Source organism: Bison bison, unplaced genomic scaffold, assembly GCF_000754665.1.
Source record: "Bison bison bison isolate TAMUID 2011002044 unplaced genomic scaffold, Bison_UMD1.0 scf7180017864200, whole genome shotgun sequence".
NCBI classification, from domain to species: domain Eukaryota; kingdom Metazoa; phylum Chordata; class Mammalia; order Artiodactyla; family Bovidae; genus Bison; species Bison bison.
Genome location: NW_011494772.1, coordinates 5,216,701 through 5,244,064, shown reverse-complemented (window position 1 = coordinate 5,244,064; position 27,364 = coordinate 5,216,701). Strand labels below are relative to the sequence as shown.

The 27,364-nt window shown below is 36.9% G+C and overlaps 1 protein-coding gene across 1 annotated transcript in view; it reads left to right on the top strand.

The window, feature by feature from the left end:
• The first annotated feature begins 62 nt into the window (after positions 1-62).
• ROBO2 (roundabout, axon guidance receptor, homolog 2 (Drosophila)) overlaps positions 63-27,364 on the top strand; it is a 657,579-nt gene continuing 630,277 nt past the window's right edge. The window contains exon 1 of the mRNA XM_010844340.1: positions 63-801. Within this exon, the coding sequence (XP_010842642.1) occupies positions 741-801 (61 nt within the window). The 5' untranslated portion in view covers positions 63-740. The remainder of the gene's footprint in view (positions 802-27,364) is intronic.

Genomic DNA, 27,364 nt, shown 5'->3' with positions numbered 1-27,364 from the left:
GCCCCAGCCCTGCCCCTCCCCTCCCTCGCTGCTTCCTCTCCTCTCTCCCCGCCGCCCCACCACGTAGGAGTTCGGATTCTCCACCCGACTCGTCCAGATTTCCCTTTGCCTCTCTTTTGGAAACGCGAGAGGTGGGGGAGGCAACGAGGTGGCGGAGGAGAGGCTGGCCAAGTCGGCCCGCCTGCAAAGTGGTGCTCTGACACATCCTTATTATGGAAGTTAAGTGAAAAAACTCGGGACGTGGAGCGGCTACTGAGACGGACGCCGGGGGAAAGGAAACCAGTGGGCAGGCCAATGTTTTTTTTCGGCAGTGCGCTGGCAAGTTTGTGGAACACTTTCTAGGAATTAGGTCTTTTTCCTTCCCCGACTCCCCTTCATCTTCTTGACTTCTGAAGAAAGAACTTGGCTTTGGATTGCCATGGAGCCTGAGGAGAGAGGGTTAGACACACTTGAATAACCCCTCCGGCTGGGCTGAATTCGTGGGAATTTAGGAAGCCAGAGTGTGGAAATACAGCAGCCTTTGACGCGCCCTCGGTTAATTTGGATGGATCCAAATGTGCGCCCCTCAACACCTCGCCACTCTCCCCTTCTGATCTTGCCATTTGCTCTTCTCGACTTTAATTAGCATCTACGAAGAGTCTAAACTTTGGACCTACCTCTTTTTTTGATACTTATTTTTGTACTTTTTGCTCTCTGGGATTGGTTTCTTAAGCAATCTGGATCCTTTTTAATATGTCAAAATGAGTCGGCTGATGTTTACACAACTACTGCTCTGTGGATTTTTATATGTTCGGGTTGATGGTAAGTTAAAATGCTTTTATCCTGTTCCTCACCCCCCAGAAACATTTCTTTCTGAGTCGGATGTGGACTGTAAATAAAAATGACATTATATCTGTCGGTCCCTTTTGGCCAGGCATGGGAGCTTTGCGGGAGCAGAGGTTTTAAGTCTTTTGTTTATAAACTGCTGCAAGTGGAACGTGTTAGGACTCACCTATTGTTGTAATTAATTAATTAACGAGTTGGGTAATAAATGATGGGCTCTCAGTTTTGTTAGAAAAAAGAAATATGAAAGTAAGTCTCTTTAACCAGTCTAATAGTCTGGGGCTTGCTCTCCCTTTGGGGTTGGTTTGTTCTTCTATCTGAACTTTGGTTTAGAGATTCTTAGTAAGTCATAGACACCCCATGAAGGTTCAGTGGGTTAGGAATTTGAGATACAAGTAACTCGAATCAATGTGTATCACCTGTGTGTTGGTAAGTGTTCTCTTAGAGGGATAGCAGAATGAAGATTTAGATCATAGGGAGAAAACTGTCAAAAGTAAGACTGGGCGAGGCTCCAGGAAGGGGGAAGCAGAAGCTGTGGGCTGGCCCTGGGGCTCAGAACACTCAAATCAGGCCCCAGTGGCAAACACAATGGGGATCTGAAACAGGTGCTCTTGGTGTCTCCCTCTAGGTTGAGTCAGTCTGTCAAGCAGACAGCATTCTCTCTCCGCTTCTCCTGTCTTTTGTTCAGATTTGGTTTCCTGGGATAGTTTCACAGGATGTCAGTTTCCTGTGGGAGGATTGCAAAATCCTTTTTTGTAGCTCTTTTGAATGAGGAGTGGAAGTAATCATTAAGGCGCTCTTTCTGTTTGTTCCAAAGAAGAATGTCAAAAGAACATTTGGTATTCACCTTCTAGCGACTTTAATTTTCACATCGCTGGACAGAATTGGTCTAAAAGAGATTAGAGCATGATATTTTTTGCCTGCCTGTGTGGATTGTCATACTTTAGATTTTTAGTGACTGTACGTATAAAAAATCTGACGTGTATTGGCCCAGATACTTGAGCCATCATAGTATCTTGTTGCTACATCAACTTTCTTCCAGAATTTGCATAGTGGACGAAGTCATTATTTGGGACACTGACTATTTTTGCTCGCCTGTAGAAGCTAACTTTGTTCCTGGCAGCTGCTGCTGCTGTCCAGAGCGCTATGTATCAGACTCAAAAAGGAAGCCTGTCTATAAACATAAGGCAATACAGATGAGTTTGCTTACTGTCAAGTGGCTGTTTTCTAACCTGGACTACAGGAGTACCTATGCCCCCCAGCGATAGTAGGCAAGGCATTCATGTGGACACACTGCCTTTTTTTTTTTTTCCCTTCTAAGTTGTAGATGCATAGGAATTAATCACTTTGGATTATACCATGATAATATCTGTAATCATATCTAATCATTCACCAGACATTTTCTTCAATACATTTACCTTGGTAGTAGACTTACATGACCAGAACTAAAAGGTTTACAGATTTGACCCAGGTGTCTTGATTATCATCATAAGAAGACTTTGATATAACTTTTTGGATAATATATCCTCAAAAGCCTGAATTTGTATATTTCAATACCAGAAATACATGTATAACCTATATATTAGACTATAGAATTATCACCAAGGCTTTTTTTTTTTTTTTTTTTGGAGTCATTGTGTAGCTAGGAGGAATACAATTAAATTGCTCAGTGGAAGTGACAGAGGGAATCCGAAGAGCTTGGTGTTACAGAATGTAATTAATGTACCAGGGTGTTTGGAGATATATGAAACAAATGCAATTAGCCAGTTTGCTGGAACAGCAGTAGCAAGACATCATTTCTCCCCTCCCCGCCCTCCCTACTGTCCTAGCCCCCACCCTATTTCTCTCCCTTATTTCCTTCCTTGTTCCCCCCACCTTGTCCTTCCAGCCCCATACATACACCTAGGACCTTTGTTCTGACTTAATAATATAGATTACAGGGGGTAGTTTGTGTTTGTCTCATAATTGTGCAGCAAAATTCATGGTAATGTTGTGAAAAATGCCCAGGGTGGAGGAGTTGAAAAGGTAATAGTAAATTGTTGTGTGTGTGAAACTAGTTTTTCCATTTAGCATCTACTATGTCCAAGGCAGTGGAAACTGTGTACACTTATTGAATTAGTACGTAAGTCATACATTTGACATTGGATTGCCTTTGATTTACTCTTGAATGATGACAGCCCCTCCATGGGGATTGTTAAAAATTTGGGATGTAGACAATACTGCCCTCTAGGCTGTTTCAGCACACTGGGATTGCATGTTCACATGTATAATGAGGGGGTTGGTTTGTAGGATCTCTAAGCTTTCTGACTTTTCCAGGACTCTATGATTTCTGTTTACTTATTATCCATCTTAGAAGCATGTGCTTATTCTCCCCATGAATTTCAAATTTAGAGAAGCTTGCACCATTTCAAAGATATACTGACTTTCCTTGTGGTAGACACAGAAATTAATTTTATTCAGTGACAAATGATACATAGATTTGCATTGAAATTTGCTTGGTGGGTTATTTATATGTGCATTTTTATGGTATATGAAAAATGTTAGACTTTTGCATCCTCATGGAAGTTATGTGCAAATATTATGATTTTTCCGTATCTTATGTCTGTAGGAACCCACAGAGAATAAAAATTAAGTTAGTTGAGGACTACAGACAAACTTTTATATCGGGACATAAATAAAGACTGTCATTCAAGGCAGATTAATTAACCAGATGCAGATTTTTCTTTTGTGGTTATGTATGTGAATATGTATTGAGTTTAGCCTTTGTTCTCCAGATTTTCTGTATTTTTAAATACAGAAATATGGTTTTGTAATCGTTTACAGGGAACTAATAGGAACCATCACAAGACTGTTTGATTACATCCATATTCCATACATTGTGTCAATTTGATAATTTTTGAGTACTGGTGAAAATTATGTTTTTAAAATAAAAATAGTTTCTTGTCCTTAACTATTCTAAAATGAAAATGGCTCATGTGATATTTGGGGAGATAAAGATGATCTGTGTGTGTCGTGCAGATGTATAATCTCATATAGGTTTATGCATTTTGCTAAAGTGCTTCTTTCAGTAATGGGCTCATTATCCTAGCCATATGTAGTCCATTTCAGTACTTAAATTGCCTATAAGTAACCTGAAATTTCTTCGTGCAGCTATGCACTAATATCACATTTGAATTGGCTTTGTTTGAATAACCTTTGATTCTAGACAACATGTGGACCATAAACCAAAAGGGTTTCTTAAAACATAAAAAAAAGAATATCTCAAAGGAAAAAAGGTTATGATTATACAAAAAGAACAATTCTGGCCATGACATCCTTGAGCAACCTATATAAAATATCATCCTTGCTAATAAAAATATGGGTGTCCAAGGACAGTGTTTCCATTTGGGTACATATATAGTAATGAAAGGAGCTTCTATGTGTAGCTTCTTCATGTCTGACTCTTTGTGTCCAGTTAACATCTGCTCCAACAGTTCCTGCAGTCTATAAGAGACATTTATTTACTTCCTTTGTGCAATTTGGTTCATGAAGAGTTAGAAGAAAACATTCTCTTTTACTTACTTCTCCTAGTTCTCTTTCTCTTGCTCCTTCTGTTTCCCTCCATCATTTCTTCCTCCTTCATTTCTTCCTTCCCCTCCTCCTTTTTCTTTTTTAGATCCAGTGGAAGGAATCATAGAAACATTTGACGAGTTAGGAAAATAGGTGATAGTGTTTCTTGAATAACAGTTTAGAAAATCTGCATTTAAAGGAGATTATGTTAATAATATTTTAAGTTTGGACATACCCAGTTGGGACCTTGACATAAGTTTTCTTTTACCGTCCTGTATAGCTTTATGCAAACTTATGTGGTTCCTTTTCCAGTTTTGGCAGACAGAAGTCTACAGATAGTAGTTCAACCAGAAAGTTATGAAGTGCTATTTTATATATTTGTTTTCAAAGAGGAGTGTTGTTATGTTTCTTAAAGTGTTTCCAGGTATAGACCTGTCAACCTAAATCAAATACATTGATATTGATAATGATTTTCTTCTTTTAAATTATTGAATAAAGCATGAATGGATGATGACAAAATATTTTAAGGGGAAATTTCCATAAACTCTTACAATGTTTCAGCATAGTAGAAATCTTAATATAGTATCTAGAGTGTATTGTGTGTATGCTTATGTGTGCATGCTCAGTCATGTCTGACTCTTTGTGACCCCATGGACTGGAGCCCAGCAGGATCCTCTCTCCATGGGATTTTCCATGCAAGAATACTGGAGTGGGTTGTCATTTCCCACTCCAGGGGATCTTCCTTATGCAGGAATTGAACCTGCATCTCCTTCATTTATAGGTGGATTCTTAATGACTGTACCACCTTGGAAGCTAGAAGTGTAGCATATTCAACCCCCAAAACCTGTCTTAAACTCAAAACAATATTGACATTATCTAGAATTCAATCCTTAGTGTTTTCTTCTTTTGCTCTGTTTGCACCTAGTACTTAATATCTTTCATTTGGTCACATAGATTTTAAATCCTTTATGCTGATACTTCTCAAATTACCCTTATCATGTGTGGGAAGAATATTGGTTCCATGAGACTAGAACTTGGCTCTTAGATATACCTTTGTATCTCCAGTGTCAATATATTACTTGACATATCCAGCTGACCACATGACATCTTTGCTTAGTATCTAATACGAATATATCAAACTCGAATGGTAACTAATTTGTTGGGCTGATCACTTCCCAGTGTATACAAATAGCAAATCATTGTATTGTACATCTGAAACTAATATAATGGGATATAGCGATTATACCTCAATAAAATAATTTAAAAAATGAATATATCAAACTCAAGCCCAGGATAGAATTTACTCCTCTTTCCAGTCATCTCCAGCTCAGCAAATGGCATCACCATTCACAGAGGTTTTCATGATCCAATACTAGAAATCATTTTTTATTTGTTCTCATAGCCCATAGAAGAAGGCAATGGCAACCCATTCCAGTACTCTTGCCTGGAAAATCCCATGGATGGAGGAGCCTGGTAGGCTTCAGTCCATGGGGTCACTAGGAGTCAGACACGACTGAGCAACTTCACTTTGATTTCTCACTTTCATGAATTGGAGAAGGAAATGGCAACCTACTCCAGTGTTCTTATCTGGAGAATCCCAGAGATGGGGGAGCCTGGTGGGCTGCCGTCTTTGGGGTTGCACAGAGTCGGACAGGACTGAAGTGACCTAGCAGCAGCAGCAGAAGGAGCATAGATCAATATCCGATTTACTAGTAAACCCCTTGGAATATATACCCTGATACCTACAATTATGTGTGTATTTGTGATTTTTCTCCAACATCTTGATATAAGCATTTTCAAATATATAACAAAGCTGAAAGATGGTACAGTGAACCCTTACATTCCCACCTAGAGTCTACCACTATTTTGCTGTACTTGGTTACCATTTATTTCTCCCTTCCTGTATGCATCCATTAATTCACCTTACTGTTTTGATTGCATTTTCAAATGATTAGATTCCAAATGTTTCTTACTAATTCAGCTACCACCATCTCGGTCAAAACCTGGACTATTGGGGTAGCCTGATAAATGGTCATCCTGCCTCCATGCATGTTCTTCTTATCCCCACATCTTTCCCCTATGCAGTTAATTCTTCACCTGGTAGCCACAGAGACCTTTTAAAAGCGTGTAAATAAGATGATGGCAGCTCATTGCTCAGAAGCTTTTAATGGCTTCCACTGAGAACTCTACAATAGTATACAGGATTGTTCAAACTCAGGTCCCTCCTTGCCTCTCTGACCTCCTCTTTTCACACTCCCTGCTGGAACCTAGGTTTAAGACTTGTGTTTTTGGTGTTTTATTCCTGACTCAGGGCTTTTGCATGTGTTCTTTCTTCTGCCTGAGATATGCTTCCTTAGATCTTTGCATGATTGAGTCTTTCAGTTGATTTAATGAATCCCTATCCTATATCAGGTTTCCCTGGTTGTTCAGATGGTAAAGAATCTGCCTGCAGTGCAGGAGACCTGGGTTCCATCCCTGGGTCAGGAATATCCCCTGTAGCAGGTATGGTACCCACCCCAGTATTTTTGCCTGAAGAAATTCATGAATAGAGGAGCCTGATGGGCTACAATCCATGGGGTTGCAAAGAGTCTGACACGACTGAGCGACTAACAGTTTCACTTTATACTTTATCTAATATCACCTCTTCATGTATGTACATGGACTACCTTATCTAAAACTGCTTCCCTTAAAACACTATTGGGCTACCCTCTTACCTATCTTAATTTCATTCTTATCCCTTATCACATCCTTAAAGTGTGTGTGTGTCCATATGTCTGTGTGCACGCTCGCACATTCATTTGTATAAACAACCTTGAATTTTACCATACTTGCAAGCTAAGAAGTTAGACTGCTACAACTTTATGAATGCAGGCAAAGCACATGAGTATCCTGAGACTCAGATGGTGGCCTTTGTTAGTCACACCACATCAAGGGGCATGACTTCATGTCTGTATAGGTTTACCTTTCCCTTGAAAACCCTCAGGGACAAGGCCATGGGGCCCAGGTAGATGATGCACACAAGACGGATTGGCCCCACAGCTCAGGAGCCCTGAGCATGGAAACCAGAGTATTTTAGAATGGGCCATAAGGAAATCTGCCTAACTTTTGGCCTGGAGGGAAGCCTTGTCATGACTACATTAGATAGTAAACCAAGCTGCTTTCTGTTCTCAAGGGAGATCACCTACATTTTAGAAGCTTTTTGCTGTATGCATATGTTAGTGTGTTTAGTGTCTGCTGTTGCCACTGAGCTTCCAGGGCATGGACTTAGCTTTGTCTCTTATCTTTGCCTGCGTTCCTCCTTTACCTGGAGCACAAGATGACAGATCGTAGACTCAATTATTTGTTGAATCAATGAAAAGGTGCTTATGGAGTGCTTTTGAAATGTTTATTTGCATGCCCTAGCCAACACAGGAAATAGTTACCGTTTGAATTAGGTTTATTTATTTATTTGGGGGTGTGTATTTCTATGTATCTCTCTCATTCTGTCTCTCTAGAGACAGAGTTCTCAAACATGCATATTTTGACATTAATGGCATCATGATTTCAGATGAAATTTAATATTCCACTTTTTACCTGGCAGGATATATAGAATTTACAGTTTTCTTTGCTTTTCTACCATGGTGGCTTACATGGCCACTCCGAATCCCCACACTAACACTGCTGTGTGTTAGCACACTGTTGAGTCATGTGTATATTTTGATAAGGCACTCCTTCAAATGATTCTAATGTTCCTATTAGGACCACACACGCTGTGATCTGACCAAGGAATGTTGACTGATTTTGATGATATCTGGCCCAGAAGTTGAGACTTTTCTTCATATTTAGGTCAACATTTTATTTAAGCATTAGCAACAACAACAAAAGTTTAGTTCAGGGATAGAATTCAAAAGAATACTCCAATTATATACCTCTCATATTGAAAAAGAAGAGGAAGATTAAAATATCTGCAGCAATTAGTATTATCCTACCCTGCCTACTGTTGTAATCTTCCTGCTAGAGCCTTGTTTACCATCACTAATACTAAACTGAGATAAACTGGGTTGCCATTTTCTTCTTCAGGGGATCTTCCTGACCCAAAGGTCTACAATCTAATTTTGGAACTTTTTTGTTATCCAGGAAAAGAAACTCTGTAGCCTGCTTCTTATCTGCCACCCCTCCCCTAGCCCTAGGAAGAAATTAGTCTTCTTTCTGTTTCTATAGCTTTGTCTATTTGGGGAATTACATGTAAATAGAATTATATGATATAGGATCTTTTGTGACTGGTTACTGTCCCTTCATTTCATGTTTTCAAGGGTCATCTATGTTGTATATCAGGACCTCATTCTTTTTTATTGCTGAATAGTATTCCATATCCTTTATCTTTTGAATTATTAGTTCATGGACATTGGTCATTTCCACTTTGGGAATAAAAATTTGTTATAAAGATTGTTGCTGTGAACAGTTGTGTATTAATCTTTGTGTACACACATGCTTTAATTTCACTTGGGTGTATACCTGGAGTGGAATGGCTGGGTCATATGAAAATTCTGTTTACCCTCTTGAGGAACTGCAGGACTGTTTTCCACTGCAGCTATATGATTTTATGTTGCCACTGGCCATGTATGAGGTACATATATTCTTTTAATTCACTCACAGAAAGAAAATGTTGAATGGCCTTTTACAACTTAGATGTGAGGTTTGTAGTGAAACAAGTTTTATATGATAATATGCTTTAAATTCCCAACAGTCCTAATTTCTAATCCCTTCAGTGATTGCCTTCTTCTGTTGCCCTGTAAAGTTTTACAAGTGAAATTAACCCAAACTGAACTTGTCACTTTTAGCAGTGACTTCAGCAATACTAAATGTAAATCACAGGATGATGACATCTCAACTCTTTCACTGGATGGAGAACTAAAGCTCAGAGTTTTTATGTACCTTGTCACAAGGCTATTGATGCTTAGTGGTAAAACTGAAGCTAGAGTCCAGAGACATCTTTTTATCATTATACCATACTTTTCTTGAAAGATTCTTTCTGGCTTCTCAACCCTGGAATTCCTTAACGAGAGTTCCAGGGTCTTCTAAGTGAAAATGATCAGCTGTTTTCTAAACATGTCAACAAGGAAGTTAGCTTAAAATATCTTGAGGTTTTTCATTTGATTCAGCACGTGCTTTCTTAGCACCTATTAATAAACAAAGTGCCTTACTGAGGACATTGTGAGGAGCATAATGAAGTTAAGTAGTTCCCACCTTCAAGGAGATAACTCTTTAGTAGAGAGGGTAACAAACATTCAAGTTGTTAAAACAAAAGTAGTATCTGGTAATTGGGGGCGGGGGACAGTTGAAGAAACACACAGCATAGTCTGGAAACCCAGGGAAAGAATAGATGATTTCCAGCTGTGGGAAGGGTCCACACCAAATGGGTCCCTTAACATGGGTTTTAGAGGAATAGTGGAGTTTTAATAGATGGAAAGATTGAAAATTGCATTCCAACAAAAGGAGTAACAGAAGGAATGGCATGGAGATGACAAAGGTGGTCTAGGGCAAAGGCATGGAGTCTAGTTTAAGTGTAACATAGTTTGTAGAGGATGAGAGGTTGGAGAGCATCACTGATTCAATGGATATGAATTTGAGCAAACTCTGAGTTAGTGAGGGACAGAGGAGCCTGCCATGCTGCAGTCCATGGGGTTGCAAAGAGTCGGGCACGACTTAGCAACTGAACAAAGTTTGTCCAGAAGGGAAGAAGTGTAACATGATTACTGAAAGACAGTCGACAAACAGTACTGATTTACAGCAAATAATTTAACCATTCTCAGTGTCCTTATCTTTAACATTGACATGATAACATTGTCTTCTCAAATAGTTGATATGAGGAATAGATGAATATATATATATATATATATACACACACACACATGTATATTGGAGAAGGCAATGGCACCCCCACTCCAGTACTCTTGCCTGGAAAATCCCATGGATGGAGGAGCCTGGTAGGCTGCAGTCCATGGGGTCACTAAGAGTCGGACACGACTGAGCGACTTCACTTTCACTTTTCACTTTCATGCATTGGAGAAGGAAATGGCAACCCACTCCAGTGTTCTTGCCTGGAGAACCCCCGGGACGGGGGAGCCTGGTGGGCTGCTGTCTATGGGGTTGCACAGAGTCGGACACGACTGAAGTGACTTAGCAGCACACATGTATACGGAACATACGTAGGTATGTACATGTTATATATGACATTAAATGTGTATATATGTATGTATCTGTATGTTACATATATATTATATATAAAAATTATATTAAAAGTTTTTTGAACAATGCTTGTTAATTAATAAACCCCAATTGTTACTTGTTATTTTTATTATTAGTAGTAGTTTTATTCTGTTCTTATTTTCTTCCTAGTATGGAGCAGAAGTAAATTTAGAAGGACCGTTTCTATCAGGCTAATTATGAACTATATTTGAGATGTGTTTCACAATGATTTTCATGTAACTTTTCAAGCATTGGTCTTTATGTGACTGAATAAAAACTCTAGTTGCCTCTCAAGGGTACTCGTCTGAGGCCACACCTATGCATCTGAGGCCACACCTATGCATCTGTGATAAACATGCTATGACATGTATGTTTCCATTGCATCATATGCTGATCATGGAGCAGATAGGATTCCCGAGTGAGTGGTGTTATGAATGAAAGGAATAAACAAGAGAGGCATTCTACAAATAGCACTTTGTAACGAGCAGAACCAGCTTATAAAACCCTGCCTTTTGGTTCATGTTGACTGATGTATGTTTTATTCAGAATAATTTTCCCTTGGTGCTTTTAATATAAAGTACCATGAGGATAAATATTGTAGGAGACAAAGCTTACTGGGTTTGAAGTAAACATTCCTAGTACAGATTTTTTTTTTTAACTTAACCTTAAGTCTCCACTCAACATTTGATTTCCTAAGTAGCCCAGTTATCCTTTTTCATCCAGTATAGCCATCATTGATCTTGATATTTTTTATAATTACTCATTAATCAGATTTGCATATTGAGCAGTTCTGTAAATTAAGGATAACCTGAACAAAGCAATATCATTGCTGTCATGGAAGGGATACACCAGGGGTGTCTGAAAGCTGTGTATTCCAGTGTGAACGTTACTACTAATTAATTGTATGACTTTAGACTCCTATGAAAATAGTATTTGGGTAGTCTCCAGTGTGTTGCTTAGTCTTAAATTCTGTTATTGCAAATCATTTAATTAAATGCTCTATCACTTGGATTATGTTTGAGTATCATTAAAGGGGAAAATTTAGCCTGGAAAAAAGTTATACTAAGTCATAAATGTCCATCTTTGGAAATAATCACGACTTACTGTTCAATCTGCATGGGGCTGTATTTTGATGTGGGCTTATAGATGATAGTCCGTGATGGTCCAAATACGCTAGTCTTAGAATTCACGTTTACTTTCATTCATTAATGACCAGTGGTACTTACTGTTTCTTTATGAATAAGTGGGATTAAAAATTTTAATACTAAAAAATAAAATAGTCTTAAACCAGTGACCTTATTACTTTATAGGCACTGTAACTAGAACCATCTGTGGCAGGGCAGTTTTAGCTCAGGTGGAGAGGGTTTATTTAGCATAGCACTTTTTAATTTCTGTTGTAGGAATGATGTGGGATCTCTTCCCCGAGTTTCTGGTCCCAAACCTTTTCAGAAATGAGCTAGAGAACATGGAATATAACTCAACACTTTCATTACACTGCTTTTCAAGTTTAAACTTGAAGAACCAGGAAGCCATTTGGAATTTAAAGAATTTGTCTGAAACTTGTACAACAGTTATAACCAATTACAGTGTTCCTAAGTATGATCAAAAAAGCAAGAACTTTTGACTTTCAATAAATTAAGTCGAGGTTCTCTTTATAAAGAAAAGGTTATACGTTTTCTAAATCAATGTTATAGCCATACTTTAACAGTATATAGTTCCAAATACTAGTGAACACTGGAATACGGTACACTAATTTGTTAAGGTACATCTGATAACTATAAAACCTAGTTTCCAAGGTTACAGCAAATTAAGGGAAGTCAATTAAGTTACAGCAAATTAAGTATGAACCCAGCAATAAGCATTCTAAATGGTGTTTTGTGCCTCTATCATCTCCTGCATTGGCAGGCAGGTTCTTTACCACTAGCGCCACCTGGGAAGCCCCTTTTATTTTAAAGTGAGCTTTAAGGTGTCAAATAATAGTTACAGTTATTGAAAACTGAGTTAACTTCTGTTAAAACTAGAGTCAGCATTTCAGCTTCCCCAACCTTAAATATGCAATAACTTGTCCATTCTAAAACAGTTTTGCACGTCAGCAACTAAAGCAATCAAGCCATCACCCAAATGCCAATTATGGGAATCCTTCCCTAAAGGGATCGTTGATGAGAGGAGATACCGAATAAGAAGAATGTAACCTTTCAAAAAAAAAAGTGCCCCATAACTTAACATTCCATCTCATTTTTTACATTCAAGATGGACTGTGAAGAACTGGAACATTGAATTTGATGGTTTAAGAATAATTCTTCTTAGATGCAATGATAATCTCAATAGTTAAAAACTAACAGTGAAAAACTATGTCCATGGTACCTGAGCCCTGTACTCACAAATCTTCAAGCTGTCATTCAGTTGAGGTTTGCAGCCTTTTTTTCTTCTCACAGATGCTATTTAATAATCTTACCAGAGAAAAAGTGCTAAATACAACTGAAGAGTTCCTCACTGGTTATCCTGAAAACACAGATGATTTTGTAGCTAAGTATGTTTTTAAGTGTTTCAATCTGCTTTTGTGATTTGAAAGCCTGGATAATATCAACTTGTAACATGAAATGAAAGAAAAAAGAATGGGAAAAATATGTACAACATGTGGGTACAGATTTCGGGCAAAGATAACTCTTATTCCCCCACCCCATACACACATGGCTGTAAGACATGAATAAACGTTATGGTTGTTCGTTTGTTGCCTGCCCTCTACTCACAGTCCAACAGACAACTTTTTATTTTATGAAGTACGTTTCCTGGGCTATGAATTATTGTATTTTTCTGTTAAGCTGTAACACCTGTAGTGTTCATCAGTTGGATCTTGTGAAACTTATCCAGATTTTTGAGCAGCTCCGTAAAAGCATCTCATCACATTAAATTCAAATTCCAAGTTTGTTTAACTTTCAGAAAGTGGTTTTTATCTTTTTACACAGCAGCTAACCATGGCTTATGAATTAGACTAGGCAATTGCTTTTATAGTCTTTCTCAAGATGAAATTCTAAGGTTTCTGAACTTAGCATGCTATAGGAGTGACTTTTGCATTTGAAATAGTCCAGGAGGTGCAGATATACCTGGGAGAGGCGGTCTCTATGAACAATAAGGGATGAGCTGGTGTTGGAAAAGTGAAAAACAGAACATTTGAGTGAAATGAATAGGACCAGCGTTGGAAACTCTACTATATAGCAAGTGGACAAGCTGATATTTAGTTCTGTGGGTTGTTAACATTCACGTAAAACAGAATCATTTAACATTTACTGAATCCTTTTTGATAATCAATTTGGGATCAAATGCAAAAGAACATGTGTCTGGCTTTGTATGACCCCAGATTCTTCCGTTTTCCCTTTGAGCAGATGACATGCCTTCTTTGCTGACTGATATTGGTTGCTAGGAGAAGTGCACTGGTCTGGTCCCCTCTTATCCAGCAGTAAAACTAAAGAGTGTATTGAGTAAGAGAAAGAGAGGCGGAACACGGTGCAGGCCATGAATCATGACTTGTCTCCAATATGTCCACTTTGCTCCCATTTTTTTCCCCTTTAAAAACTTTTGTTTTTACCAGTGATGCTTTCTTTCAGCTGCTATCTATAATCCTTTTGGAGCCTGAGGGAAAGAGGGCTACTAAAGGGAGGCTGTCTGCTAAGAGTCCACTCAGAGGCATAATAAAAGCCTTGAGAGTTATTCATGGGGCCACATTAGTGAGAATGCCCTACCCAGTGAATAGCATCAGTCAGCTGCTTTTGAAATCGAGTGATTAATACCTTCTGTTTTTAATGGGGGGGGAAAAGGCAGACAAGAAAGGTCTTCATACTACTTTGGCTCTTTTGCAAATTAGATCTTATACATTGTCAATGCTTTTGAAAAAGAAGTTGCTAAATTTTCAATACCTGCAGTAGTCTTTAAAAGAAATAGTGTTTCATGAACTGTTAATTGTGGCTACTGTTAGATACAACTGAAATGGTAAAATGTCCCAAATGAACAATTATATATATTAAAAAAAAAAAAAAAAAGCAGGTAGCCATTCTTACATTTTGGCAATGTTTTGTGATGACCATCAAACTAAAAACATGATGTTAAGTGATTATATTCAAAATGTTGTCTATGCTGATCCTATTTCGCAGCATCCAGATCCCATTTTTGTTTGTTTGATAAGGAAACTAATTACAATGCTCTTGAGATTTCAGAGAAACATCTAATGAGAAGGTGTGAAGGGTGGCAGGTGTTTGTTTCCCGTGAGCACTTGGATATAAGGGATAGTTTGTGATTTACAAAGAAGTTGTTTATATATATTTATATATATATATCTATATATATATATGTACACATATATATGTTTATATCTGCAGGCTAGAATAGCATAAGGGATTTGGGATGTTGCCACTATAATCCATTCCTGTTACCTCTCTTTAAATCTTTTGATTGCATTGGGTACATGGAATGGCTCAAATAAAATTGCTTAGCGTTCGGGAAGCTTGCCAATCATCTGAGGTGTGTAGATAGAAAAGCTTCTGGTTTTGGTGGCCTGTGGAGGCAACTAGAAAATGTAAAGTGATACTTATTCATACTATTTTTCAGCATGATTCTAATGTCATCCAGGCTGATATTATTTAGGTGGTAGTTTAAGCCAAGCCTCAGTGTTCCTTTAAAATGATTCTTATTCTTCTACTCATTTTACATTTTAAGTGTATTTTTGATGTAGCAACCTAATCTGGCTCTTCATTATCTACTCATGTTCAATTAAAAAAAAGAAAAGAAAACAAAACAAAAAAACTTTGGTTTGAATATGAGAACAAACATCTGAAGAACTCTGCATGATGCTTCCTGTAAAATGTCTTTCACCCTGTGGAAGTGAAATATCTTGTTAAGAGGTGGTAATACCCAAGGGCAATCAGAGATGGAATTGTAACGATTTGGTGGGTGATGTCTAGAGATCAGCTTCGAGTGAGGTCTCATTTAACATCTTTATTAGTGATATAAAAAGGAGAACAAAACGATAAAGAAATTTACATATTTCAACATTAGAACGCAATCAGGAACTTTTTCCCCAACTAACTATCCATAGCCCCTAATGAACATAGAAGTGACTTTGAAAACTTTAGATGGCAAGTTAGCAGATTATGAACTGCTATATTATGAACTGCCTTGTTTGGTATATACATGTAAAGTAATTCTTCAGGGAAATAATCAGAAATCTAGGTATCTAGCTAGAGAGAGAAGCCAGCAAAGTAATAAAAGCGAAAGGGCCCAGGGGATAAAGATGGAGTAGCGGCAAGGAGAAAATGCGATTCACATTAGGAGTGTAATGTCCCAGTTTTAAAGGTCAGGAGATTATAGTGCCCATTTAGGGAGCATTGCATCACTGACAGTGAAAATTCTTTTTCAATGACAGTAGCTTAAGTTCAGTTGAAATACTTCTTTCATTTTGTACTTCATTGCCAGAATGTGAGAATGGGAGAGAGATTTTGGCAGAATAGAAGTAGGAGTGAGTACAGACAGATTCTTTTGGAAGGTGTCTATCCACTGAAAAGCAGAGAAGGATGTACTTGTTGTCTCGGTATATCCTGACCTATACAGAGGAGCAGCTACATTGTGATGGATCCTATTAGGCATTTTCAAATATTGAGGGAAAGGATTGGCAGTATGTGACAAAGTTTGAAATATTTCACCAGTCACTTTTCAGAGCTAAATCAGAAAAACTTGAAAGCTATGAGTTATGCTCAGGGGGGAAATACTCATATTTTAAAATTGTGTTGATTTAAATGATAGGAGATGGTTAAAGCTAAGTTGCAGTTTTCTAAAGAAAAGGTAATAATCAATGAGTCCACTATGTAAATAGACAAGAATTGTAATCAGACTCATTGACTGAACAGCATCCAGAACATAATTCTCTTTAACTACTTTCAAAATTAGTGATGTCTTATTAGACATGCACCCTGTGGGGTTTTACCGTTTAAGAGAAATGTGAACATTTGATAGTCTCTCTTATGTGTGTGTATGCATGCTAAGTCTCTTCAGTCATGTCCGACTCTGCACAACCCCATGGGCTGTAGCCCACCAGGCTGCTCTGTCAGTGGGATTCTCCAGGCAAGAATACTGGAGTGGGTTGCCATACCCTTCTCCAGGGGATCTTCCCAACCCAGGAGTCGATGTCTCCTGTGTCTCCCGCATTGGCAGGCAGGTTCTTTACCACTAGTGCCACCTGGGAAGCCCTTCTCTTCTATAAAGAGCTGCAAAATGATAACAGGATTGAAAAATATTATGTAAGATTGGCCACATGAGTTGTCATTCTTTTTTTTGTGTTTTTTTTTTCTGGTCCCATTGTTTTGAATAAATTATTAGGGGGCAGAACAACATTCTGTTATTGGATTTGAAAATAATTTTTCTTAAAAAAATCATCTTTCTTAGTTTCAGATATTTTTAGTTGTTTGATAGCTATCACATACAAGCTAATACCTCAGCTTTGGTTATTATTCTATATCATTAATGATAAGCCCAAGAGAACAGAAAGAATGCAGAGCTGAATGCTAATGCTGATCAACACCATCTTGTTCTTATAGTCTCCTGGTACCTATGTTAGGAAAAGGAGCATAATAGTGTGAATGGGGTACTTGAGAACTTCAAGAGCTAGGTGATAACTATTTCTTGGTTTGCTGGCCATAAATCTTCCTCTGCCTTTGTAGGGAGAAAGGATATAAATGAATGGCAGAGTTTTGTTCCAATAAAATTTTATTGATGGACACATATTACATCTTTTAATATTTTTTCCATTTCACTAAATACCATATTCTTTTGACTTTTTCCTATGACTTAGAAATGAGAAATCTCCCACATTATCATAGCAAAACAAGGGGTTGGCCAGTGTTTCCCTGAGTGTGTGACTTGGTGCAGAATATGAACTATTCCTTTTTTCATTAGAGGAGGAGAAGAAAAGGGTGATGTTTTGGGGCAAGAGGCAGATGGAGCTAGAAGATGAACTCCCTGCCCATATTATTTCTCCAACTTCATCACTCTTCATCCATTCTTTCCGCCAGTGTTCGAAGTGTGCCTACTATGGGCCGTGAATTGAGCTCTTTAGATCCCACACCGTCTTAAATCCTGTCACTGCCCTCAACTCCTGCTGCAGCTGAGGTTTTGTCCAGTGTACTGAGAACCTGCCAGGCTGCCTGGAGCCTTCAGGGAAGCTTCCTTACTGATTCTCCCAAGTCCTTCCCCAACAAGAGTGCTGCTGTCTGCTGTTGCTCATGCCAGTAGTTCAGCTCAGAAGCAATGGGAAACTTCATTCTTTTTTTAATTTATTTTTAATTGGAGGATAATTGCTTCACAATGTTGTGTTGGTTTCTGCTATACAGCAGGATGAATCAGCCATAAGTATACACGAGAGGGGCTTCTCAGATGGCGCTAGTGGCGAAGAACCCATCTGCCAATGCAGGAGATGCAAGAAATGTGGACTCAATCCCTGGGTTGGGAAGATCCCCTGGAGTAGCAAATGGGAACCCACACCAGTATTCTTGCTTGGGAAACCCCATGGACTTGTAGACTGGTGGTCTACAAGTCCATAGGGTTGCAGAGTTGGACATGGCTGAGTGCGCACACACACACATTTACATCTTAGTCCATTTTACATTTGCTGAATTGTGTGAAGTAGGGCTCAATATTAGACGAATTAAATTTGTCCTTTATGGACAGTTTTTTATGCAAAAACCGATAGAGTTTATGCCACCCGACCGCAAATATTTTCAAGAATTAAACTTCCTCTTGATATCAAGGATGTAGCTTTCATCTAGTAAAAAGAAAGTGTAGCATGGAGTGGAGCAAGCCTGAACAGAGGCTCTTCACACTAAATATAGTCCCTGTACCAGTTTGATAGTAAACTACTTGGCTGGGTGATAAAGGCTAGGAGATTTTATAAGGGAGATTCTCTGCTTGGCATACAATTATATGCTGGCTCCTTTCCCTCTGTCCATAGAATTCTCTGTATTTGTTCCTGATGTAAGAGAATGATAGAAATAGAATGGATCCCATGTCTTAGTAATTTGAAAGTGAAAAATAAGATGGACAGTGAGGTGATGAAGGGCAATGCCTAGAGTTTAATAATTAACTTTATTTTGTCAATTTTATATTACTGGCATGCTGTGGGACCATATCATAGCTAACATTTGAAAGCAAACGGGCCTTGTGCCATAACATCTGCAGCCAGTGATTGGGAAGAGGCTAACTTTATACAACTTCATCAGTATATATGTGCTTTATATCTATATCTATATATATCTTTATATCTATATATCTATTATTGCTTAAAGTGTAATATGCCAATAATGAAATATGAGTTCCACTAATTGAATGTCTACATGTTAAACTTGGAGTCATAACTCCATAGTACAGAATAGAATGGCATTCATTTGTATTTAGGAATAACAGATATAAAAAAGTATTTTCTTGGATCTCACCCTTGGATGATTGTATGCTACTTTTATAGTATGATTTCTTATTTTAAAGATTTTTTTCTCTTTAGTCCAATTCCACAGCCTGTTTCCATTAACATCAAACACTTCTGCATGTTGTATTCATCATGCTTTAACACAGAGCATATAATATAGAAAAGGATGCTCCTGGTATTAGAGGTCTCTGCATAAAATTCATTCTCCTGGCTTTGTTATTAGGCCAGTAAATTGCTTATTGTATTGATGCAGGGACTTTCATTCTTATAATAGCCTGTGAACTCAGGAGGGACTAGTTTGCTGACAAGGCGTATATAAATGACTGGAACTATAGAAAGTCTCCTAATGAATCTAGAATAGAAATATAGATGTTGTAAAGAAAATTCAGTAGACTCATTTGGGGCATATATAAATGACTAGAACTATAGAAGTTCTCATAATGAGTCTGGAATAGAAGTACAGATGCTGCAAAAGAAAATATGCTCCGCTCATTCTCCTTTATCTCCTCTTTGTTGTCATCTCCTGACATCCCATCATGATATTTCTCAGTACCTTCAGTTTCTATCCATGTAAGGGTTATAGAGAATTTGAGAAATATACATGTATATTTGGAGAACTCATTTAAGTACAGCATTTTTACATAAAACTAATATAAATTGGATTGGACTGTAACGTGTGTAATATAAATTTAACCAAACTACATTTTTATACCCCGAGGAACTAATCAAAACCAGTGGGATAACTTTATTACACCCAATCCCAATCAAGTTATTTCTCTAAATTTATATAACTGCCAGATCATGTTTTGCCTTTCCCCCTCTAATTTCAAGTTTTAAAAGCAGGGTCAAGTTAACCAAAAGAATGTTTATGAGGTGAATTTGGTTTGGCAAAATGGTGATTGTTATAACACAACCATTTTAAGTAGCATGAATGCATTAAATTAAAAAGGCAAATAGAGTCGTTGAACTATTCTTTACTTATAAATGAGTGCACAGTGCTAATAATATCTTTTGCGAGAGGATTTAGGACATATTTGGTAGGTATTTACCTCACAATAAGAGGAAAGTTTCCTTCCATGAGAAAACATTAGATCACAGGAAGGCCAGAAATATTTGAGTCACAACTTTGTGAAGCTACACTAGGTTTAAACAAGTTCTAGCAAGATAAAAGTCCTCAGAATAATAAAGATAATGACCACAAAGATCTATTACTGTTTCCCAGATCATTCCTGTAATGTAGCTAAGACTCTCTTTGATGAAGTCATTCTTTCTCTATTCATTTGTGTAAAACCCATTCTCCCCCTTCCTTTTTTCAAAGGAGGTGGTGTTTAATAATTTGATAGGGCTTATAAAGACCTAATTTTGTTTGATTTGAGAATCACTTGGCTTAGGCAATAAAAATAAAGATGTAAATTTGTAAGTGAAAAATTTTCTACTTTATTATTAGTATCTTAATTCAAGATGTGCTTTTTATTTATCAGAAGACTTGAGAACTGTGTAACATTTTGTTTACGAATGTGAGAAACTAGCAACCTCTCATTTCTTGAAATTATATAGGCAATTTGAAACATTAAAGACTGGGAAATACTGGGAACTGAGCATTTAGGAAAAAACTATGTAGTACTTAGTGTAATTTTCACAGCTGTAAATATATGGGTAACTCAAGGCTTAGGTAAAAGACATACAATTTTTTGGCAGTTGCATTAACGACTGTAGATTCAATAACATAAAAATATTTTTTTTCAAATTTATTGCTTAATATTTCTAACATGAAATATAAAATGGTTGAATTGAAGCCATAGCCATAATCATAATCCATAACCCACTCAATGTGTTTTGTAGATCAAAGAATATACATGTACATGTATGTATGTCATATATGTATGTGTAAATGTGCATATATGTGCACACATATACACAAAAATGCGTGCACATGTACATATACATACATACTTAGAGTGTAGTTAAAAGTTTATACAACCAGGTTGAAAGGCTGTAGCACTTTTATCCTTTTTTATTAATAGTCATGTGAGTTAGTTACTAGCATGCATACCATACTTTCTTATTATAGTTTTTCTGTGTAATATGAACTCGGATTGGGATTACAGTTGAATTTTTTCATTGTGTATATATGTGTGTGTGTGTGTCTGTGTTGTTTTTAACTATCAGAAAAAGGAATACTTATATGTCTTGCTAATTTGCTACAGTATTAAGAAAATTCCATTACGATATTGGGAGTAAAAAATGTCTTTAATGTCTTTTATTAAGCTTTCAAATACCACGTGAATACAATAAGTGAATAAAAACCTTTGGGCATAGATGCTTTTAGCTTAATAGCAAACTAGCTTTATTCAGTTGCCTCAAGGCAAAATTCATGAAAATTAAAACTTCAATACTTTAATATTGAGTTACTTGAAAGTTCCAACCAAATGTAAGTAATATCCACTATAACCTTGTTATTGTAATTCAAAAGACAAAGATGATTGTATGCTACCTGGTTCTCTGTTTCATAGCATCCCTAAGAATGGCTTTGTGACTCCTCTTAGAGAAAACAGATCTGTGGAATATGGCACCAAGGTTTGTGTGTGTGTGTGTTAGTTGCTTACTTGTGTCCGAGTCTTTGCAACTCCATGGACTGCAGCCTGCCAGGCTCTTCTGTCCATGGATTCTCCAGACAAGAATACTGGAGTGGATTGCCATTTCCTTCTGCAGGGGATCTTCCTGACCCAGGCATCAAACCCTGGTCTCCTGCTTTGCAGGCAGATTCTTTACTATCTGAACTATAGGAACGTCCTTTGGTACCAAAGGATGAGTTGTTAGTTAAAAAAAATTTCATCTTAGCTATTTCCAAGTTTACAACTATTATTAATTACTATGACTATTATTATTAGATGGTAGCACAGATGCACATTAGTTCTTTCAAAAAATATTTACTATGCATCTGCATTATGCTGGGTACTTGTAATAGTGTGCTGAGCTTTCAGTTTGGTGGGAAAGATAGATAATAATCACATTGCATACGTTTGTCCTTACAATTGACTTTAAGTATTATAAAGAAAAAAAGTGTAGAATGTCTTGCATAGACTAAAAAATCTACAGATAATATTTATGCTGAGGCCTGTGAATTGGAGATAAGTCATGTGAGAAGCAGTATTTGGGAAGAGCATTTAAGACTGAGAGAAGGTCCTGAAGAGAGTTGGGGTGGAAGCGGGGAAACTTGTCATCATTGAAAATCTAGAAGAATGGTAGAGGGGGAATTTGTGAGCCAAGGAAAGGTAGAAGAAGGCTAGGCTGGATGGTGCAGATTATATAGGTGAGGATTCTAAACTTTATCCCAGGACAACGAGAAGACATTGGAGGTTTGTTTTTCTCCTAGGGAAATTTCCAGGCTATTAGAAGAGATCCAGTGGTAAATCTGAATACTATAGAATGTAGTTAGTTGTTAGCTGTGGTTTGCTGTTAGCTGAGATGGCCTCAGGAGGCTATGAAAACATACTGGACTGAAACCATTCTTGGTGGAGAGAGGGGTGACGAGGAAAGAATTCTGAAGGGAATACCTTGGGCTGAGTCCAGAGTGTGTACTAAGTAGCTTCAGTTGTGTCTGACTCTTTGTGACCCTATGGACTATGGTCTGTATCCTGCCAGGCTCCTCTGTCCTTCGGATTCTCCAGGCAAAAATATTGGAGTGGGTTGCCATCCCCTCCTCCAGGACATCCTCCTGACCCAGGGATGAAATCTATGTCTCGTATGTCTCCCGCATTAGCACATGGGTTCTTTACTACTAGTGCCACCTGAAAGTGAAGTGAAGTCGCTCAGTTGTGTCCGACTCTTTGCAGCCCCTCGGACTGTAGCCTACCAGGCCCCTCCATCCATGGGATTCTCCAGGCAAGAGTACTGGAGTGGGTTGCCATTTCCTTCTCTAACCTGGAAAGCCTTTAATAAGAGTTAGCTAGAAGCATTGCCCAGTCCTCAACCCAGACCAGTTACATTAAAAAGGCTAGGACAGAAGCCTGGGTGTCTGTCTTCTAAAAGCTCTCTTATGATTCTGGACCATTCAGGGTAGACAGTGAGAACTAGGTAAGGAATAATACAGGGAGATGTTGCCAAGGAACTGGAAGTCAGTTTGTAAGACTGGAGGAAAGTAGATAAAGGGCTAAGTTAGAGATGTATCTAGGATTTTGGCCAAAATAACTAAATAAATATATAAATGAGTTTCAAACATATTCTGCAATAAGGTAAGCAAATAATGATTGACAGGATTCACTGTCCCATCAACTCCCATAATTCTTCATCTCCATGGATTACATCTTATTTTACCTGAATTGCAATAATTTATGTGTAAGTTTTATGAATCACACTTTTGTTAGGCAACTTCATGTCAGGAGCTGTTTCTTTGTGACTTGCTATGCTTCTTGTGAGTAGGAGAGAATCGTACATTTAAAAAGTGTTCAATAAATATTTGCTGAGGTAAAATGGCCCACTTCATTCAAGTCTTCTTTGTCCTTACTTGTAGAAATAGCAAAAGCTACTCTTTTCCTTGGGTTTTTCAGAATTCATCAATTGTGTGTGTAAATTAAAAATGATCTATTCATCACTTACTGAATATACTCTTATTTATGTATTCTGAATTTGATTGAGCTATCCTCTATCTATATTTGTGTGATTAAATCTAATTTCTCATTTAAGGATATTCATAATATACACTTTATATTGTAATTGTTAGTTTACTGACCTGGATGGAAGGGAAAACCTGTTTTCTTTACATTAATTTGAAAGCCTGCTAAAAAAATTAATGTGTTTATATTACTATTATTAATTTTTCTATGTCATGCAATTTTAATGTATTATGTTTCATTTTTTCATTAATTTTCATGGTTTTTGCTGTAAGAAGTTGATTTTACTCTGAAGTTACCTTAATGGAATTCCCTGGCAGTCTAGTGGTTAGGACTCTGTGCTTTGACTACTGAGGGTCCGGGGTTCAATCTGTTAAGGAAACTGAACTCCCATATGCCCTGTAGCATGGCCAAAAGAAAAAAAAAATTACCTTTAAAGGAGAATATGTTAAATTGTGTCAGCTTATCCCTTTCAAAGAAAGAAGATTATAAAGACTAGTTTATGAGAGTTTGTAAGACAACATTTAAGAATATGAAAAATTTTTAGTAAAAACCTTTCATATAAATTGTAATTTTATGTTATACATACTTTAATAAAGTTAGTTGAATACTAATGATATTTCAAAATATAATAAAAGCATATTTTATTCCTGAGTAAAATGTGCAGAAGTGTGTACAGTTTAAAATTTTGTGTTATTTTAAATACGTGAATCAGTAATACCACAATTTATATAGTAATGATTTGTGCTTTTTCACTCAAACATTTTGGTTTTGTTTCCTGAGGAAAAAGTAAGGGTAAATTATCTTGTATGATAAAATACTTTTAGTAATGATTGTTTGATGTTCTCATTTCCCATTTTTCCCTAAGTTTGATGACCACCAGGAGGATATGGAAGTCTTGATAGCATTAATGTTTCAGGCAAGAAATACTTTTCTGTAAAGTGAGCAGAATTATGTATGTCCCAGATTTGGGAGTCAGGGGTACTCACAAAGTATTTTTATTCAGTGATTTAAATGCTGAAGGTGAGTCCAGCTTAGTCAAGTACACTACATTAAATTAGGGAAAAAAAGAACATTTGCAAGAACTGCATATAAAATAATAACAGCAATGTTTCAGAATATTATCCTAGTCTTTCCCTAAGGAGCTTCAAGCACTTGGATATTATCTCATTAATTCTACAGGAACTCTCTGGGAAAGAGTATGGCAATAAATCTCATGTTGAAGAGAAGATGATTTAAATTGGATACATAGAAATAGTTGGATTTAGTTGGATTCTTAGTACATAAAGATTGATCAACAAAAGTTGCAGCTTCTTTTTATGGAATGACACTTCCTTTTTATAACTAGAAGACATGAATGACAAACAAAACTTTCTTTAAGATTAATTGTGAAAAACTGCTCATTGTTTCCCTTTGTATTTTCATTTAAACCCAATTACCTGTTGTTCCTATGACCTATTTTTGAAATTCCATTAAAGTCAGCGAGTAACAAGATTCTCAGCAATCTTTAGTCAGGTGTCATTTGACTATTGGTGATCAAGATTGAGAGCACATTAAATGGGGAGTTTAAATCAATGGCCATCATCCATACTATTGATTAAACACTTTATTACCTTAGTAATGACCCAAATTTTAAACATTTCTTAGAATTGATTAATTTTAAGAAACAATTATAATAATAAAATAATGTCATTGCATAATTAATTGAAAAATTAATGGAACGTGAAGGTAAATATATATGTTTCTCTTTAGAAATAGTGCCTTGCGCACTATTGGATATACAGATGACCTTTCCACTCTGAGGTCAGAGTTCAAATTAAGCCTTGGGTCCTAAGTAAATTGAGATGAATGGCTTGGCCTGTGTCCCTTGTGTAAAATAGTCCATATCACAAAATCACCATACATCTGTTTTTGCAAAATTGGCGTAATTGGCATTCTCCTAGGATTTTGTTGGCAATGAAGCTGAAGCTATTTCTTACTACAAAGGAAGATTCTTGTATAGATCATGGATTTATTTATAGTGTTTGTAAAAGTGGCCTAGAATAGGTCTGTTCTTTTTGTGAGAAAGGATAATTATGTCCCATCATCATCAATTTGATAATTCATAATATCACAATAGCAGTTTAAAACATTTACTAAGATGGGAACTCCTAAGGGAAATGGAATGATAAAAAGTTGAAATAATTGAGGAGGTCACCTTCTTGATTTTACTAGTATTTTTATAACTATCTTCACTCATATTGAGAAAAATAAAGATTGTTTTTTATATTTTAATGATATAGAAATAGCTAGAAATTTATTTCTATTTAATATAAACCTTAAAATTTAAATGCATAGCTATGATATTAGATGTCAAAAGGACTGCTTGGCAATAGTATTTCTGACAGTATTAACTACAGACCAAAAAAATGGTTTCAAAATCAGCTCTTTGTTCCATAGGTTCCTCCATTAATAATCTATATAATTTCTCAAAAATTTAAGTCAATTTAAAAAATAACCTTAGCCAGAAAAACTATGTCAGAAAGCTGTTTGTATATACTTTCACCCTGTAAATTATATAGTAATGTGCATACAATTAAATAAAGGGCTAAGAATGGGGAAAATAAGTTTATCTATAGAGATGAATGTGCTTCCCAGGTGACTCTAGTAGTAAAGCACCCACCTGCCAATGAAGGAGATATAAAGAGACACTGGTTTGATCTCTGGCTGGGGAAGATCCCTTAAGGAGGGAATGGCTACCCACTGCATTATTCTTGTCTGGAGAGTCCTAGGGACAGCGGAGCCTGATGGGCTATAGTGCATAGAGTCTCAAAGAGTCAGACACAACTGAAGCAACTTAGCTTGCATGCACATGGAGATGAATACATTAATGTTAAAGATATCCATATTCAACTATATAGTTGATCTAGGTTTTTGAGGGAGGATGATTTTTTTTAATAGTTTTTGATAGTAAAATCAAGAAATCGAAACAATTTTTAAGGAATGGTTACTTAGTGCTGAGAATTGGAAGATTATATTACAACACAGAACAGTTACCCCCCCCAAACAATAAATATTTTGATTATTTACTCAAAATAAATCTTTGGTAGCCTTGAAGTAAATTTTAAAATTAACTCGTGTTTGGGTCAGCAGATTTTAATCTCTTCATTTGCTTTAGGATTCAGTATCATTTTGAGAACAAGAAACTTTTCCTTCCTCCCCGACTCTCACAACACATACACACCCATACACACATACTCCCAAACAAAACCACAAAACAGTTTGTAGTTGTTGGTAGGCCTTAGCACTTTTTCGAACGATTTCAAGAATTGTCTGTACTTTGTTATTAGTGACCACCAAAGTTATCATTCCCTTTGCAAATCCTACTGACTGAAGCCAGAATGCCTTCAAACACACACAACTCGGGGTCTTTCCCAGTGTGGTGTGCCCTAGTGCTCCTGTGGGTTGAATGTTATACTGAAGAAGTCTCAGTTCTACTCTCTCAAACTTTTTTTGGCTAATTGTTCTCAGTATTTTCATTATTATCTTTATTTGACAAAAGTTAATCCAGAGGACAGCTGTGAGTACAAAAAAGGAGGAATTTTTATCCATATATACCAAATTAAAAAGAATTGGAAAAAGAAAGAAGGAACAAAAATAAAAAAGAGAATTGGCTTATGTGTATCTAAACTAAACAGCTTTTGAGTTG